The 16,263-nt window shown below is 49.1% G+C and overlaps 1 protein-coding gene across 23 annotated transcripts in view; it reads left to right on the top strand.

The window, feature by feature from the left end:
- B3GAT1 (beta-1,3-glucuronyltransferase 1) overlaps positions 1-15,517 on the top strand; it is a 96,231-nt gene extending 80,714 nt beyond the window's left edge. For 10 of the 23 annotated variants that reach the window (XM_065040508.1, XM_021296863.2, XM_065040505.1 and 7 more), the window contains 6 exons: positions 2,972-3,090; positions 3,244-3,390; positions 5,961-6,469; positions 8,060-8,356; positions 12,574-12,691; positions 13,668-15,517. In XM_065040508.1, the coding sequence (XP_064896580.1) occupies positions 3,087-3,090; positions 3,244-3,390; positions 5,961-6,469; positions 8,060-8,356; positions 12,574-12,660 (1,044 nt within the window). In that variant the 5' untranslated portion in view covers positions 2,972-3,086 and the 3' untranslated portion in view covers positions 12,661-12,691; positions 13,668-15,517. Of the gene's footprint in view, positions 1-2,971; positions 3,108-3,243; positions 3,391-5,960; positions 6,470-8,059; positions 8,357-12,573; positions 12,692-13,667 lie in introns of all 23 variants that reach the window. The other 13 variants (XM_065040518.1, XM_065040517.1, XM_065040519.1 and 10 more) reach the window with 5 other exon arrangements.
- The last annotated feature ends 746 nt before the right edge of the window (positions 15,518-16,263 follow it).

Here is a 16,263-nt window from a genome sequence, read left to right as displayed (position 1 = left end):
GCTTACATTTGAGCTGATTTTTCAAAATTTTAAAAAAAGAAAGTGTACTTTCTTTACTTAGATCTTTTTAACGAATTCGTGTTTAAATTTGTTCCCCCTCCTTCTTTTCCCTGTGGAGGCGGAGATAACAGAAGCCTAAAACTGACAATCTGAACAAAACCGGGTTTTGTTTTGAATGTTCTCAGTGGGAAAAGGAGAGAGGTATCATGCTGGGGCAGGGGCAGAGCGATTGCCTTGAAGAGGATCACAGTCTTCCCCAGGCTATTTTTTGGCTAGCCTCCCTTGTGCCGTGAGCAGCAACAAAAAGCATCGCTCAGCTTTGGTAGCAAGGGATTTTTGGATGCAGGGCGAGTGCTCGGTCTTGGGCTGTGAAGCTGTGACTTCTCTCACCAGCGGTGTAAAATCGCAGGCGACCGTGTGTTTGCCAGCTGATGTTGTTCACAGGAGAAAACGGATTTCACCTTTTGCAGCTTTAGCATGTAATGGTGAGGTTGGAGCGTGGCTTTGTCACACCGACAACTGGCGTCACCCCGCACCACCGCCATCAGTTGCATTAACGCATTGGGAGGGAACACGCTTGAAATACTTCGCCTGGGTCCAGATTTCACAGTGCTCACAGCAGCCCCAAGTGAATTCTTACCGTGTCCTTCAGTCGGGCTTCTCGGGATCATCAATAAAATCAAATCGCTTCAGGAATTAACAGTGAGCAGATGTCTTTGCCGCAGGGCAGAGTGCGTGGTGCACGTTGGGTGCCGATGGGCAGCTTGGGGTGCAGAAGCGCGGGTCAGAACGTGGGCTGTGGGTCAGAACGTGGGCTGTGGGTCAGAATGTGGGCTGTGTGTTGGCCCTTGGCAGCTGGAGCACCAAAGTGACAGAATGATTGAGCAGAGAGCTGCCAAATGCTCTGTTGCGAATTAAAAGGAATCGATCCTCGAGAGACGGATGCACAAATCGTTGGAGCCTCTGCTCATTTTCCCCCGGGTTGGAGGGGTGGAAATCGGAGTAGCACTCCAGCCCAACGGTGCCCGTTCTCCATCGTACGAAGCGCAGGGTCAGCCTGTCCTGTGGGAGGATGCTGACAATCTGATTCTGGATTGGCAGGAGGCAGGGAAAAGGCATCTTTAAGGTAAGAGCACTGTATTCGGAGGAATCTGCCCGTGACAAGCGGGGCATTTGCTACACGCCAGCCCACCATGGCAGCTTGCCAGCCACTCTGAAGTGACTCCGTGTGGCTCTTTTAGCGTGTCATTTCCTCCCAGCCCCTCTGTATTTGCAGAGTTCTTTTCCTTGGTGCATTTGCAGCGAAGGCACTTTACTTAGGCAAGGTGTTGGGTCTTTTCAGAGCTGCCCCTTACGGCTCTGCCCTGCGGGGATGCTCGAGGGACATGTTCTGGCTTTATTAGAGGATTCAAAGGATGCTGGTGCTCAGTGCTCTCTGTTCGGGCACTGACAGCATCTGCAGGGACAGCAAGGACGAGGCCAGATGCTCTTTCCTGAGGGCACTGAGTGCTTTGGCAGTGCTAGCCCAGCAGGATTTCTCTGGCTCTGAGAGCTGGACAGGGATGCAGCAGAAGGCTGATGTTTGCTGGAATAATTCCTCCTCTTCCTCTCTGGTTTGTTTTGTCTGGATGAGGCTGCTTTCCTGGGGTCTGAAAAAAACAGGGATGTTGTTGGGAGATGCTTTCTTGCAAGTCTGCAGGGTGTCTGGCCGCACAGAGCACATCCTTGGGCTGTGAAGAGCTTTTTCCTACCAGTTCCCTGTACTTGCCTACAGAAAACCTTGTTTTCCATAGAACAAGTTGTATTTGGTGATTGACATAGAGGTTTGTTGGTTTTTAGCTGCAACTTTTGTTAAGGGACACTTACAGGATAAAAGCCAACCTGTGTTTTCCCAGGTAAATTAATATCTCTATGATTGAAGTGCTAATTTGGAAGAACCAGATTCTGCCCAGCAAATGGAATATTGTTTGCTTGCACTTTAAAAGAACAACCCATCAGTTCTTGGAGCCGTTTCACTTCCAGTGGGCGCGGTGCCAGAGGCTGACGGTACAGCCCAGCGGCCAAGGCACGGCCAAGGGAAATTCAGATCAGTGCAAACTGGGCTCATCAGGGATCTGAACCTGGATCTCTCCATGGCTGCCCCATGCAACCAAGAAAAAGCCAAGTTTCAAGGGTCTCGGGGGAAAAACATTTGTGAAGTAGCATCATATCTGCAGCCCAGGCTTGAGGAGCTCCCGTCTGATTTCAGGAGAGGGTCTGATATTTCCCATGGCACCGCAGTGGCGGGGACTGACCAGCCGGCCAGCAGGAGATCAGTGCTTTTCCCCGAGCAAACTGCTCCTTCCCTTCAACTGCAGCGTTCTCTGGGCTCTCCCTTGTCTGCAGCGCAGCCCTTGTAGCAGCGGGCTAATGCATTCCCCCACATGGGAGCCCTGGTACTAAACTGCTACCCGTGTTTGCAAACTGTCCACCGCGCACATCCCTGCTAAGCGATGTACTTTGCTTGCCAAGATAACTGCGATAAAATACGGTCGTCTTAAATCTTGTATGTGCTCGTATTGAATCAAACTAAGCCGTTGTGGCAGTTTAATACGCTCCAGTCGCAACACCTCCGAGATGGAAGAAATGAACCTGAGCAGGCCCTGAGTTAAAACTGGTTGCGTCAAACACGCCAGCGGGATGGTCTGAGCTGAGGGGACTGCAGTGGTGCAGTGTGGTCCCTGCTTCTTCCTCGGGGCTTGGGTCGAGCAGGTGGTTGTGGATGGAGGGTCCTTTTCTGCAGGGACATGGTTCAGACAACTTGTGCTTGGCTGGAGCCTTGCTTGACATGGGGGTGCAAAGGAAAGCATGGTTCTGGGCACCCAGGAGGGGTGGGATGCATTTTTGCTGTTCTCTGCTCCAGTTTGAGATGTGAACTTTGTGTAGCAGCTCCCTAGTACTTCTGCCTACTCACCTTTGCTCTGTGTTGCAGGTTTCCTTCCAAATGAGTCCCTGAGGTTCCTGCCAGCAGCTCCACTGGTGTCCTGTGGAATTGCCATCCTGCTTCTGGTCCCAGCAGCCGAGGCCCCTCCAAACCTGCTTCTGCAATGGGTGGGTTGTAAGCACTGGTAAGACCTATGAGTCGTGTCGCCTTCGCTGCTCTCTCCCTCTCTCGCGTTCTCTCTCTGTCCTTGTTCTTTCTTGCCCATTTATTTCTGTTCTTCGTGTGCTCTGCTGTTCTGTCTCTGGGGTTTTCACTGTCAGGTAATGAGGAGCTGTGGGTCCAGTCAGTCTTGGAGATGCCGAAGAGACGAGACATCCTGGCTATCGTGCTGATAGTTCTGCCCTGGACGCTACTAATCACCGTCTGGCACCAGAGCACCATTGCTCCACTGCTTGCAGTGCACAAGGGTGAGAGAAATCAAACCAGCCCATGCCAAGTCTGTGCATCCCTCCCTCGTCCTCATCTCCTCTCTCATTTCATTCCTCCATGGCAGCCATGCTCATCTCAACTCCCAGTCCATGCTCATGCAGAAGCCTCCCCACTTCTGCTGTAGGAACGGCTCAGTGCTCGTAGGGCTTCTTCAGAAGCATCAAACTCCAAGCCATGGGATATACTTACTGCACTTGGAGAGCCCTTCGTGGCCTAAGTCCAGAATCAGTCAGAGTACTGAATGAAGATGCTTTTCTGTGTTTCCTGATGATGCATGAGAGGAGTCCCTTCCTGCTGGCCCTTGCAGCATTCTGCACACAAGTTAATCCAACAGGACAGCTGCTAAAAAAGAGAGCAGAGGAAACAAAGCTGCCACTTGAGACAGCTGCTGTGGGAGATATGGGGCAATGAGCATTTTTCAAGTGTCTTCAGGAAAGCAGCAAACTAGTGCTCTTGCACTTGAAGTAGAAGGCAAGAGCCAGCATCTCACCTGATTGTTTGGTGGAGTTACACCACCATGAGAAAGCCAGTTTCCACGTTACCTGTCACACAAAGCATTCAGTAGAGCTCTGGCCCCAAATCGGATGAATGCAGGAAGTTCTAGGGGATCCTCTCTGGTCAGAAACATCCTAGTTTTTATCCTGTTCTTGGCATAGCAGCAATATCGAGGGGCTGTGAGAGCTCTTGGGGGCTGGAAGAAGCCACAGTGCTCTTTCTTGGTCCTGCCTACTGCAGTCTTCATTCTTGGTCCTGCCCTTCTGCTGAGCACCAGGGCAGGTGGATCAGCTCGGGGAGGCTTGTCGGTGTGGAAGGCCAGCTCATTTTCCCTCTCTGCTCCCTTTCTCTGGGAGATTCTCCCCTTTTCATTCTAATGTTCCCACCCATCCTCCACAGTTGCGTATCCTTTTGCTGAACAGTCCAATGTGCAGTTTGCATTGTCAGAAGTTCAGAGTCTGTCCTGAGCAGTTTAACCTTTCCCCGCGGAGGACTGACAGCCACCTGTGGGGCTTTGGGCAGCTCTTAAGGGAAAAATGACTGTGATCCCCTCTGAAAAGTGTTTCGGAGGATGGGGGATCTACTGGGCTTTAAAACAGGACTTGAAAGACTACTGAGAATACACTGTTTACCAGTTTGGTTCAATACCGTAAAAACTGGGAGCTATTTTTTGCGGATGGCCACGGACACTGAGCTTAGAGCACAGAGACCGCTGTGCTCTGACTCCATCCTGAACTTACCGGTGCCCTTGGTACGATGCTTCCTGTGCCTCTGCTCCTCTGAGCCCCCAGGGGAGAACGAGTGGTGATAGACACCAACCTGAAAGCTCTCGGGAGAAATCGTTTTGTTCTTGTAACGCGCTTCTGAGATCCTTTGGTAGCAGGTGCTGAGGAAGAGACGTGCATCTCTCCGACAGCAAGCGCAGAGCGGCAGCGCTCGCACGTGCCAGGATTTACAGCTGAGGGTTTGACCTGCGGGGAGTTGCAAACTGTCTCAAGTACCGCCCGGGCTAATTACATTTGTGGCTGTGTCCAATGCATTTTGCAGATTTATTTTTGAATTGATTCCAGCGTTCTCTGCTTTCAGAAAGTTCTGCTATGTGGTGCTGATGTGTTTTGCCTTATATAAGGCCTGATACCAACATTTGCAAGGACACCTTGTCCCTGTGTCCAGCCCCCAAATATACACCCTGGCTCTGTCAATGCCATGGAGTGTGAGCCCTTCATTCCGTTCAGGGCTGGTGTCAGAGTCTCTGCTGCTGGAATAGTAACATGCTCTGAAAAACACACAGGTAGTACCCCGCTGGGCCAGTTCTAATGTCTGTCTGTTCCTGTTCCTTCTCATCTGAAGTTCCTGGTAGTAGCTGGTTTTGCAAAATCTGTGGCTCAAAGTGTAATGTGCCCACAAGAGAGCAGCTGGCTTACACCCTGAAGGGATGTGCCCCTTATCTCTGCCACTTCCCAGCTGTAGAGTGTGGTGTTCCTGCTGTCTGCAGTGGTACCAAAGTGGGAAAGTCACACTCTGGAAAAGTGACAGATGCATAAACTTGGGTTTTTTTAACATGAGCTGATCGTGAGCAAGTCTCTGCAAGGATTTGATGTGTTTGGATCAGTGTATCCTATATATGTGCTGTTCATTGTTCACATCCGCGCTTACTGGATGGGCTGTTACGTTCAGAGATTGGCAGGGTCTTTTTGAGGAGAGGTTAGTCAGAGGCAAGTGAAACTCTCTGCGGGAAAAAACCTACAATTACAGGCTTTAACTGCTCTCCATTTCTGGATTTGAAGTGTGTCTATACGACAGCACTGTCCTGGGCTCTCAGGCCTTCTTTGGTGCTGGATTTCTAACAGCAGGAACTTCTTTTCTCATGTGTGTTTGTCCCTCATTCCTCTATTTGTGTACTTATTTATTAAAGCCTCCCTCCAAGCTTGTTTCCTTTCCTCTGAGACCACGAGGGTGACCTGCTATTAGCAAGCAGCCTGCCGGCTCAGTCGGGGGGTGTTAGAGGCCCGAGTCCATGCGGCTTTTTCTTCTCTCTCACACCCTTGCTCAGATGATGGTGGTGACTCCCGGCGTGATCTCGCTGCAGGCTTCGACTCCAAGGAATACTGCTTGTCGGACCGGGACATTGTGGAGGTGGTGAGGACAGAATACGTTTATACCCGCCCACCCCCGTGGTCAGACACCCTCCCCACCATCCACGTCATTACACCCACCTACAGTCGGCCGGTGCAGAAGGCAGAGCTGACGCGCTTGGCCAACACCCTCCTGCACGTGCCCAACCTGCACTGGATCCTGGTGGAGGACTCGCAGCGGCGCACGCCGCTCATCACCCGCCTGCTGCGGGACACGGGGCTCAACTACACCCACCTCAACGTGGAGACGCCCCGCAACTACAAGCTGCGGGGAGATATGAGGGATCCACGCATCCCCCGGGGGACCATGCAGAGGAACCTGGCCCTGAGGTGGCTGAGAGAGACCTTTAACAAAAATAACAGCCAGCCTGGGATTGTTTACTTTGCCGATGATGATAACACCTACAGCCTGGAGCTGTTCGAGGAGGTAAGAGCCTGCCGGGGGGTCCTAACTGGCTGAACGCAGCAGATCAGCATGTGGGTTGGTGTAAAAGATGCTGACAGTCTTGTCGGGCTTGAGCAGGGGCAGATTCCCACGTGCTTTCCCGCTTCCGCTGTTTGTGCCAGTCCTCTAAAAGAACTCCTGTGCCTTTCCCTATCTGCAATGGTCTTAGAGTGCCAGGTACACTGTAACTCACCAGGTTTCCAGCTCAGAAATTACTTGTTCTCTTGCTCTCCTGAGGCCGAGCTCTTGCAGCAAGGGATGAGAAAGGAGGATTGCCTCCTTCCTTACCAGTTGCCAGTTTTCACGCCAGGGATCTCCTATGTATTTGCTCCATACATGCCCCCTTTCCCTTCCCTGGTGGCTTTCACTTGAGCTTGGATAGCTACAGCAATTTAAAAAGCTGAAAGCAAATTCAGACTGAATGTCTTTCTTCCACAGTCCCTTTGAGGCTGGCTCTGGCAGCATCCTGAGACAGACGCTGCACATTAATAAAGCAGAAAGGGTTCCTTCCTTCACCCCTGTGCTTTGCTCACAGAGGCTTCTCCTCTCTGATATGTAGCTGCAGTTAAGGTCACATGGAGCCAATGAAATGTGCTGTGAAATGCAGAAGACACGCACTATTGTTCCCCGCGGACAGGGGCTGCCGTTAGCACGTGTATAATGCAGAAGGGCAAGTGCCAGAGCTCTTCTGGTCTCGTTTGCGGTAATTAGCGGTGATGAGATTAGCTCTGGGAGATCCCTGATCTAAGAGACTGGGCTGAGAGCGGAACGCGAGGCCAAGCCAGCCAGCGGAGCGGGACAGGGCGCTGCGGGCGAGCGGGCAGACTGGCATTCAAATCATCCGTGTTGGCAAGTGCAGGCACCTGAAGTGTCCCCGATGGCTCCTGTCTATTTCTGTTGACTCAACAGGGAGCAGAAGCATCCAGCGTTGTTCTGCTGAGCAGCAGGAGCAGCTACAAAGCACCATCCTGCATGCTGGGTGTTTCTGGACAAACTTCTTGGCTGTCCCTGAGGTCGTGGGCTACAGCTGCTGTGCGTGCCTCACTGAAAATGCTTTTAGCCTTACTGGGGCTCGTAGGCTGAGATTACAGCTCCTTAGCTTTCAGAGAAAGCCATTCTTGCATTTCCAGGTGACCGTGTTCAAGGTGCTTCCCTGATTTCCCCAGCTGTCCACGTGGAGGACTGACACCCCACAGCCCTGAAGACCTTTGGACAAACAAACACTCTTAAATTTCACTTACGTTTATCACTAGCAGCTTTGTTTCTTAGTGCTGAACTCATTGGTTCTATGACTATCCATTACTATTGCTATGGTTGGTTGCCACTTCCCAAAGCACTTTTCTCCTCCATCCTCGTACAGGTGAGTCATGAGCTCTGCAGCTCGGTCCCAGCCGCAGGGACATCGTGCAGTCTCTTCACTTTAGGTTTTTGTGCTGAAGCTCGGGGTGTTCGTCTCCCGCAGGACAGTGAGTGAGGTGAAGTCGTTCTGCTGGGTGCTGGTTTGTGTGTTGGAGGTCACAAGAAGCAAATCCTTTATGCACCCACCAGACCCTTCTCTTTCCTTGCCTCCAGATGCGCAGCACCAGGAAGGTGTCGGTGTGGCCAGTAGCCTTTGTCGGCGGCTTGCGCTACGAGTCCCCCAAGGTGAACGCTGCGGGGAAGGTCTACGGCTGGAAAACGGTGTTCGACCCCCATCGCCCCTTCGCTATAGACATGGCAGGGTTTGCTGTGAACCTCAGGCTGATTCTCCAGCGATCTCAGGCTTACTTCAAACTGCGAGGAGTGAAAGGAGGCTACCAGGAGAGCAGCCTGCTCCGGGAACTAGTGACTTTGAATGACCTTGAGCCGAAAGCTGCCAATTGCACTAAGGTATGGCCTTTTCCTCAGACATGGCTTGTAAGGATCCAGAGGTAGGAAAAATCCTGTTCAGCCCCATCAATTAGTCACTTGTCCTCTGGGTTTGAAATGAGCACACCTGCATTGCAAGAGAGCTGGGAATGGGCAATTATGTATTAAAATGTGTGGAGGGAAGTTTTTTGGCTGCAAGCTGCTAGCAGTTGCCATAGGCCTTGAAATATGGAGTCTCCTCTCCCCTGTAACTGTTCCTCTTTCATATATTACATCTAGAAAATATCCTCATTATTTTCAAGATCTGTGGCCTTGCTGATCCCCTGGAGCAGGGAATTCCAGAGGTGAAATGTCCTGTTGGTTGCTTCACGTGAGTTCCTGGGGGAAGGTTTGGAGTACCGGTACTCTTGTGCTAAGCTGGCATCACATGAGGTCTGGCCCTCTGGAACCCACCTGAACTGTAGCCCAGGAGGAGCAGCCACGGAGAAAGCTGCAGAGAAGGACTGTTCACACCACCACTGCCTTATTGCAAAGTCGCCTTCTACCTCTTGACATCTATACAACATCCCCTAAGTGCTAAATAACCTAGAAACTCAGAACACAATGATAGTTCTTGCCCTAAAGACTTCCTGGTTTAGGATGAGAGACAAGAGATGGGTATCTATCTGGAATGACAAGGGAGAGTGCAAGATACAATGGGACAATGCTGGTTAGTGTGACACGCATCACTCATAGCACATCAGCAACGGAGGTGCTGTCAAGTGCTTTTGAAAGCTTTGTGAGTGGGTCCCTGGGGCACAGCAGGTGTGGAGGGGCCCCCCTGGGATCACAGACCCCCGTGTAGCACTCTCACACCTTTGTCTGTAACAGGCACCAGCCAGTCTCATTTAAGGAGTCTTTACTGCTTGATTATCCCACGAGGATTATTCTTTTTTTTGCAAATAAGCTGTTAGTGCCAACAGACTCAGGGTTAGATCCATGTCTCCATTCCTTTTTGGGATAGAAAAGAAGTTTGAATAATACTCTTTGTCTCTGCTTTCCACCTGCGCTGCTCCACAGCCACCAGGATCTCAACATTCAGCAGCACTTGGTCAAGGAGTCCAGGAATAAGGAAGAGGAGCTGAGGGGAGGGAGCAACTTTATTTAGTGTCTGATACCTGCTATGCCTCATTTTTTACATCTACATGCCTGTGGTTATGGCTGTCCAGCACTGGGATAAATAACACAGATGGTCTCCCAAGGCTGGGAAAGGAGATTGGATTATAATTAGATCTCTGTTCTTAGGCACTGTGTGCCCTACTAGCTAACCAGAAAGCACTGGCTGGAAATAAGTGTGTTGCCAACAGGCCAAGGGAGATGCACAGGTTGCTTTTAGTCTGATGTGCGGAAGATGAGGCTGGTTGTGGAGGAAGGAGGGGAAGGAAAAGGTTGTTCCCAGGCAGGAGGAATAAAACGATGCTGTTGGATGGGCTGTGGTGTCAGTGCTGTCACACAAGAGCTGTGGGTCAGAGATGGAGAGGAAGCAGGAATCGCTGGCCGGGATTTGAAGCAGGCTGCGTTGCTTTTTTTTAGCTGGGCTGTGGGGATCTTAACAAGGGTCCTTGTTGTGAACTGAATGCTTTCTGCTCCTGGCAAACTCTGAGTGCAGCTTTGCAGGTTGAGCTTTGCCTTTCTGCTTCTAGCTGGTGCCAGCAGCCTCCATTTCCCAATTGCTGTTTTGCTCACCCGTTTGATGAGGAGGAGGCTTCGGAGAAAGACAAAAGTAAGCTGTGGGGTCCTTTTGCCCCGAAATCAAAGCACAGACTCCTGTCTCTTTCTGCGAGTGCCCCCAGCAGTTGTCATGGTTTGCTTCTGTTAAGCGCAACCATAACCATACTCCTGCTTTGCAGTGAGATTTACATTAAAAATTATGGTGTGCTCAGATAGAGCCGTTAAGGAGGGATCAGAGAAGTGCGCAAGATAAGCATAGACCTCTGCTCTCCAAAAATGCTGCCTTCCCTGTGTGCAGTGGTGCGACTTGTAATATTTATCAGAACTCAGCCCACAAGTGCACACTCCTGCAAAAAGCTTACGCTTTGGCCGAACACATATATACTGCTTATTTTCTTTAGTTTGGAAACTGTGCAAAATGAAGGAGGAAATTAAAGAAGTCAGTATTAATTGCCAAGGAGAAAGAAGAGTTATCCCTCCTTATCAGGAAAAAAGGGTTGGTTTATACTGGAGCTGTAAAGAAACAAGGTTTTGCAAACGTGTTATGTATTTCTGCGTTCTGCCGCTTCTCTATTTCACCCCATGCACCCCCAAAGTGAACCTCACCCTCTTCAATCCATTGACAGAGGACAGAGGTCTGAAATCCCGTGTTTCCATAAGGTAGATGTAACTGGGACATATTCTGCTCCCCATTTTCTATTAACACCAGAGGAAACAACCTCGGTATCAATGCACTGGGATCGAAGCGATGGCTAAATGTAGTTCATTCCTCCCCTCTCCTTATCTCTTGGCTGAGTCAGATCTGAGATGATTTTAGGTGATTTAATATAACTGGGGTTTTTGGCACTTAGCTTTAACAATGCAAAAGTGGTACCTGGTTTAAAGAAAAGCTAATAACGTGTAGTTGTGGTCTTTTGTTCATGGAGTACGTGGTTGGAGTTGTCTGAGCCACCAGCAGGGTTGAGTGTTTGTGTGTCAGAAGTGGAAAGAGCTGGAAAGGAGAATCCGCTGCAAGATTTTTCTAGCACCTGGGCCACGTTAAGGTTTGTACGTTCTGTTTGTTGGATGAGGAGCCTGTGGCTGAGAGCCACTTGTACAGACCTGTTTGGTTTTGGCTTTTCACAGGAAAGGAACGCGGCGATGGCAGCAGCATTGCTGCAGCGGGTGAGCAGGACTGTAATAAAGGCCAACTGTGGTGAGCGGGCTCTGAAGTGGTTGTGGGGGAGCGATGAAATGGTTCTTTGGACCCACTCCAGGCAGTAGTTGTTCTCTCCTGCCTTAGTGTTAGCAGGCGAGATTTAAGCCCCGCACAGGAGGTGGCTGCTCACATCAGAGACACATTTGGTCAAACAGCTCCTTGGGAGGTGGGGGTGCTGCTGTTTAACCAGGAGGGTTTGAAAAGCGCTTTGTTCATCCTTTAGAAACAGAACGTGCTCTCGTTTTTTCAGAAAAGCGCAGACTGGGTATGAAATAGTTCACAGATACTTGGATTAAATGTGCAGAATATTGTCATAGCAACAAGAGGGAAACCCCCACAAGGTAGGAAATGTCAATGTGAACAGGTGAAGGGAAGCGGGAAACTGGAGCTCAGAAGGGATAAAGCTGCTCCCAGCAATCCAGGTTCTTGGAGCAAAGCAGTAAATATAATTGAGTCTGGTGAGGGGAAGGTATTTCAAACAGCTTCCAGAACCATCTGTGCCAGCAGCCGAGCACAGCCAGTAGAAAATGTTTACCTATAATACTACTCCCTGCCTCCAAAACTGTTAGACCACCTCTTCAATTTGTATTTTTTCCAGTACTCCTCCACAGATGTTGATCTATATTAAACTTTGCTGCCAGGACTGAGGGAAGCTTTTAGTGGGCGCCTCAGTTCTGTTTCAAGCAAGTTGGAGAGGGGCTTTAAAGTGACGCAAAGTATTGTAACTGGTATGGAATAGCGGATGGCTATTCTCCAATAATGGATTTTCAGAGAAGCACTGAAAAGTGCTTTTTAATATATCACACAACCAAAGGCAGTGGTGCCGACTGGTGCAGCTGGTCTACTCAGTATAACCCACTATTCCCCCTAATACATGAGCTGCAAAGTGCCCTGAAGTGGCCAGAATTTGCGTTTCCACCCTGAGCATCGCAAATAATTCCATCCCAGCCAAGGATGCAGTAACGTGATAACCAAGAATCAGAGTTAGGAACTTGCTCTGTGGGGGAACATGCACGTGATTCCCCGGTTATGAAAGAACTGCCCTACATCATTGAAAAGGTTGATGAGCCTTTTGAGGAAGATGGTTGATAACTACATGGAAGGAGCAGGTTAATGTCCCAAGACAGTACACTGTAAAATGGGTAATTTCTGTGCAGTTTGGATAGCAGTAGGCCTGCCTAAATGAAATTTTATGCAAACCTCCTTTCAGCTGTGAATGCGCCATTAGGCTCCAGGGTAGATGGTTAAATTGCACTATTGATTTAATGTGCAAGAATATTTGTTAGTGCAGAGAAGAGGTGCAGCTAATGACTTCTGTTGGCTTCTTCAGATTTTAGTCTGGCATACAAGGACGGAAAAGCCTGTGCTGGTGAATGAGGGGAAGAAAGGATTCACAGATCCCAACGTGGAAATCTGACTGTTCATGGCTGAGCGGAGACCAACACCAGGTAACAGCTCACATTTTTGAACAGCAATGAGAAGCAATGGTAAAAAAGGAAAATAGCAGACAACGACGGGAAACTAAGACACAAGGGTGAAGGATGTGGACTCATCCACCTGCAAACACCTGAGGAAAGCTAAGGCAGTATCAGCGAAAGCATTTTAAAGTGAGGCAGAAGCTTTCGCTGAGGGAAGAGTTTAATTTATATCCACATCAAAGCCACACACAGTCAGTGACAAGGGAGGGTGTAGATTAAACCCCACATGAGGGGTTTTTTAGCTCCTTAGCACATAGCGTCTTCTTCCAGGCAGAAGAAAAGAACATCCACATTGATGGCTGTCTTCCTGCTCATTTGTTCATGCCCTGGCTTCCCACCTTTCATTACCTGAGGTTCCTTGTGTATTTAGTCTTCTGTGTTTGCAGGGTGCACTGTGCAGTTGGTTTGCTAGAGCGGAGGGTGAGCTATTCACTTGTGTCTGCATCCAGACTACACTGCTGCTCTTCATCATTACAGGTTAAAAAATGCATGACTCCCTTTATCTGGAGTGTAGAACCAGGCCTGGAGGGGAGAGGAGGTTGCTGCTTATTCTCTTTTCCTCTCGAATATGGAGAAGCAAGAGCAGCAAAGGAAAGGTGTAGATTTGCTCAGCAGTGGTGTATTTTTAACAGCTCTGTTGTAGCATGTTCCCTTGGGCTGGCTGATGCAGCCCTGCGTGCTGCAGTGGCCTCTCTTCACTGCCCGCTGGCAGGACAGCAGAGGAAAAGCCTGCGATATACATTATCAGCACTATATATAGCGGCTTTGCAGAGAGGCCGTAGCTCTTGAGCGCTGTCACAACTGCTTTTCACCAACACGCAGTTGCCTAGCAGCCGTGCTCACAGATCCGCAATCCGAGATGGGTTTTGGGATAGTTCCAAGGGGTGGCAGCTAACTGCAGCGAGGCAGGAGGGTAATAAACATGCCGCTTGTGTCTCTGTTGCAGATTTCTTTGTGCACAGCCTGCAAAGTTCCTCTCCACAGCATACAACCAGCCAGACATGCAGTAGCCAGGACCTCTGCTGACTTCCAAGAGTTTTAGAGTACTGAAAACAAGCAACACTGCATACATAAACTACTCAGATTCCCCTGCCCTTCCTCCTGGACTCTGAGCAGGACCAGACTCTCTGGAGGTGGAGAAAAAGCACAGAAAACACAGGACTGACATCAATCAGTACAAGACCAGCTGCCTCGCGACATGCTCGGTTTGGGAGAAGCGCATGCAGGGCACGATGCACTGAAGACACGGCCCAGCTGGAACGGCGGTCTAGACTGAGGGGGCTGTTTTACAGGACCTGAAAGCGAGGGTGAGAACGCCCACAGGAGTGGGTTGGCCCCCGGTGACTTGTTTTTCCTGAGACACACGTACCTTGTGGCTATGTGTGCGACAGCCTAAGCAGCTCTCTGTTCACGGAGGGGACAGCTGCCTTCTGAGATGGCACCTTAGCCCTTAATTTTAAACCTACTTTAATCAGTGTTTATTACGCTGCACAAGACAGGAAGGTTTTTGGGGAGGGTGAAAAGCAAGGCAAGTTAGAACAAACCCATTAAGTATCTCTGTTCTCTTTGTGTTCCCTCTTCCTTCTTTAGCTTCATGGTTTGGAGGGCACTGACATACCTCTGTGTTCCTGGATGGAGTTATGTTTACAGCATGTGGTTCTCTATTCATCCATGCTAAAATAACTGGAAGTGGATTTTAATGAGATTGTCGTGGCAATACACCGTAATACTTCATCCAGGCTCAGATCTTGGTTCTGTTTCACTCTAATTTGGTTCACATGAGCATTAGCTGTGGGATTCTCTGAAGGGCGCTCCAACACAAAGACAAATTTCCAGTCTTAAAAAATAAAGTTAGCTGCTTAAAACTAGGGATTGAATGATAAAAGCTGATTTTGGTGCATTTACCATTCTGCTGGAATATATCCTTCAGCCCCAGCCCCTTTTCCAGGGCCATGCTAAACTCCCGCAGAGCAGTTGGAGAGTTAACTTCGGATAGAGCAGCACCCTTGTAAAGGGGATCCTGGGCTTAGTGCTCTGCTTCTTCAGCACCAGGCTTGAGGTAGGTTGAAAAACTATCGATGTAGAACATTAGTCGCCTCTCCCCTGTTCTATAACATCAAAGGAGCAAAGCATCGCACTGATGAAAGGGTGTTCTCTGATGAAACTGTGTTTTGCGTCTCAGTGAGACACAAGACTGAGCAGTGCAGAAGAGGAACGTGGGTGCTACTACCTTGGTAGACTCTGTATTTGAGATTGACAAACTTGCTGAGGAAGAAATTGAGGTACAACATACCCCTCCTCCCCACCTCTCTCTTTACAAAAAACAACTTACCTCCCTGTTCATAGTTGTTGGCAAACCTTTGATCAACCCCCGCTGTCCCAATTCCTTCAACAAAGTCTGAAGCACAATTTTACCTTGGAATTGAGGGAAAATGTAATCCTGGAAATAGACTTGGTTATTTTTAGCCCTAACACATAGAACTATTAAAATGCTCTAGATTTGATTGTTAGCTTCACAGTGCAGAAGTCTCCCCTTGGACTAATGACATTGTGTATTCCTAATATTTTTTTTTTAATATTTTTTGTAAGTTATTTTCTGCCACTGTATATCAAAACCATTGGGGAAAAGTGCATTCTTTAGTTCCCAGTCACAGAAGCCTTGCTATGTAGCCTTTACAAAAAAGCTCCTTTAGATGCATTGGCTGAGGCGTTTCTTGGATAGAAAGCATTTGATGCTACTGGCTGCTCTGTGGGAACGGGTATTGTTATCTCGTATTAAAACAGTATCTCTCTGCACTCAAGCAGATTTATTCTGTTACTGTTCTAGCCTCCCAAGTTCACTTCAGTCCGCAAACCTTAGAGTGGAAAGAGACATTTTTAAAGGACTACGAAGTTTTCAAACCATTTAAATAGTTTCCAGCTTTCCTAGCTGCATGTTTTGTTGCACTGATCTCAATTCCAGTCTCGACTGGGTTGTAACTTTCCCTCCTCAGAAGGAAATAACTCAGAAAAATGCAAAGGATGGCGTCCTGAACACGGCCCTGCACATACGCTCCACGCTCCTCAGCGTTGTTCATGCAGACCTGGGCCATTCCACATCACACAGAGGATGCTCAGGAGCAGAGGTTTGATGTTCAGAAAGACCAGCCCTGGCCAGGATGGAGTGTAGTACAGCTGCACTGTTCTCAGTTTTAAACAAACTGTATTTAAATTTGTTAAATAAAGTCATGGTTTCTAAGAGCCAGAATACCCCAGAACTCCATTATCAGAGACAGTGCACGTTTGGTGTTTCTCTCATAGCCTGAATCCTCTGGTTCCTGGAACAGAAAGCAAGGGCCGAGTGACTTCTCGGAGATTCTGAACAGATTCGCAGTTTGAATTTGATCTCTTCCTAAAGAGATGGCAGCTCCTCAGGGACTGTGGAGCTGGTGAGTTGAAAAAATACATCACGTTTTCCTAAATCCTGTGTTTCTGTTTTGAGGGGCAAAAAGAAAAAAGAGAACGGGACCCAAGATCCCAAGATTTCACAGCAGGTTTAACTA

This window comes from Columba livia, chromosome 24, assembly GCF_036013475.1.
Source record: "Columba livia isolate bColLiv1 breed racing homer chromosome 24, bColLiv1.pat.W.v2, whole genome shotgun sequence".
In the NCBI taxonomy this organism is placed as follows: Eukaryota; Metazoa; Chordata; class Aves; order Columbiformes; family Columbidae; genus Columba; species Columba livia.
Note: the sequence above shows the minus strand (reverse complement) of the source record. Positions and strands in the feature narration are given on the sequence as shown.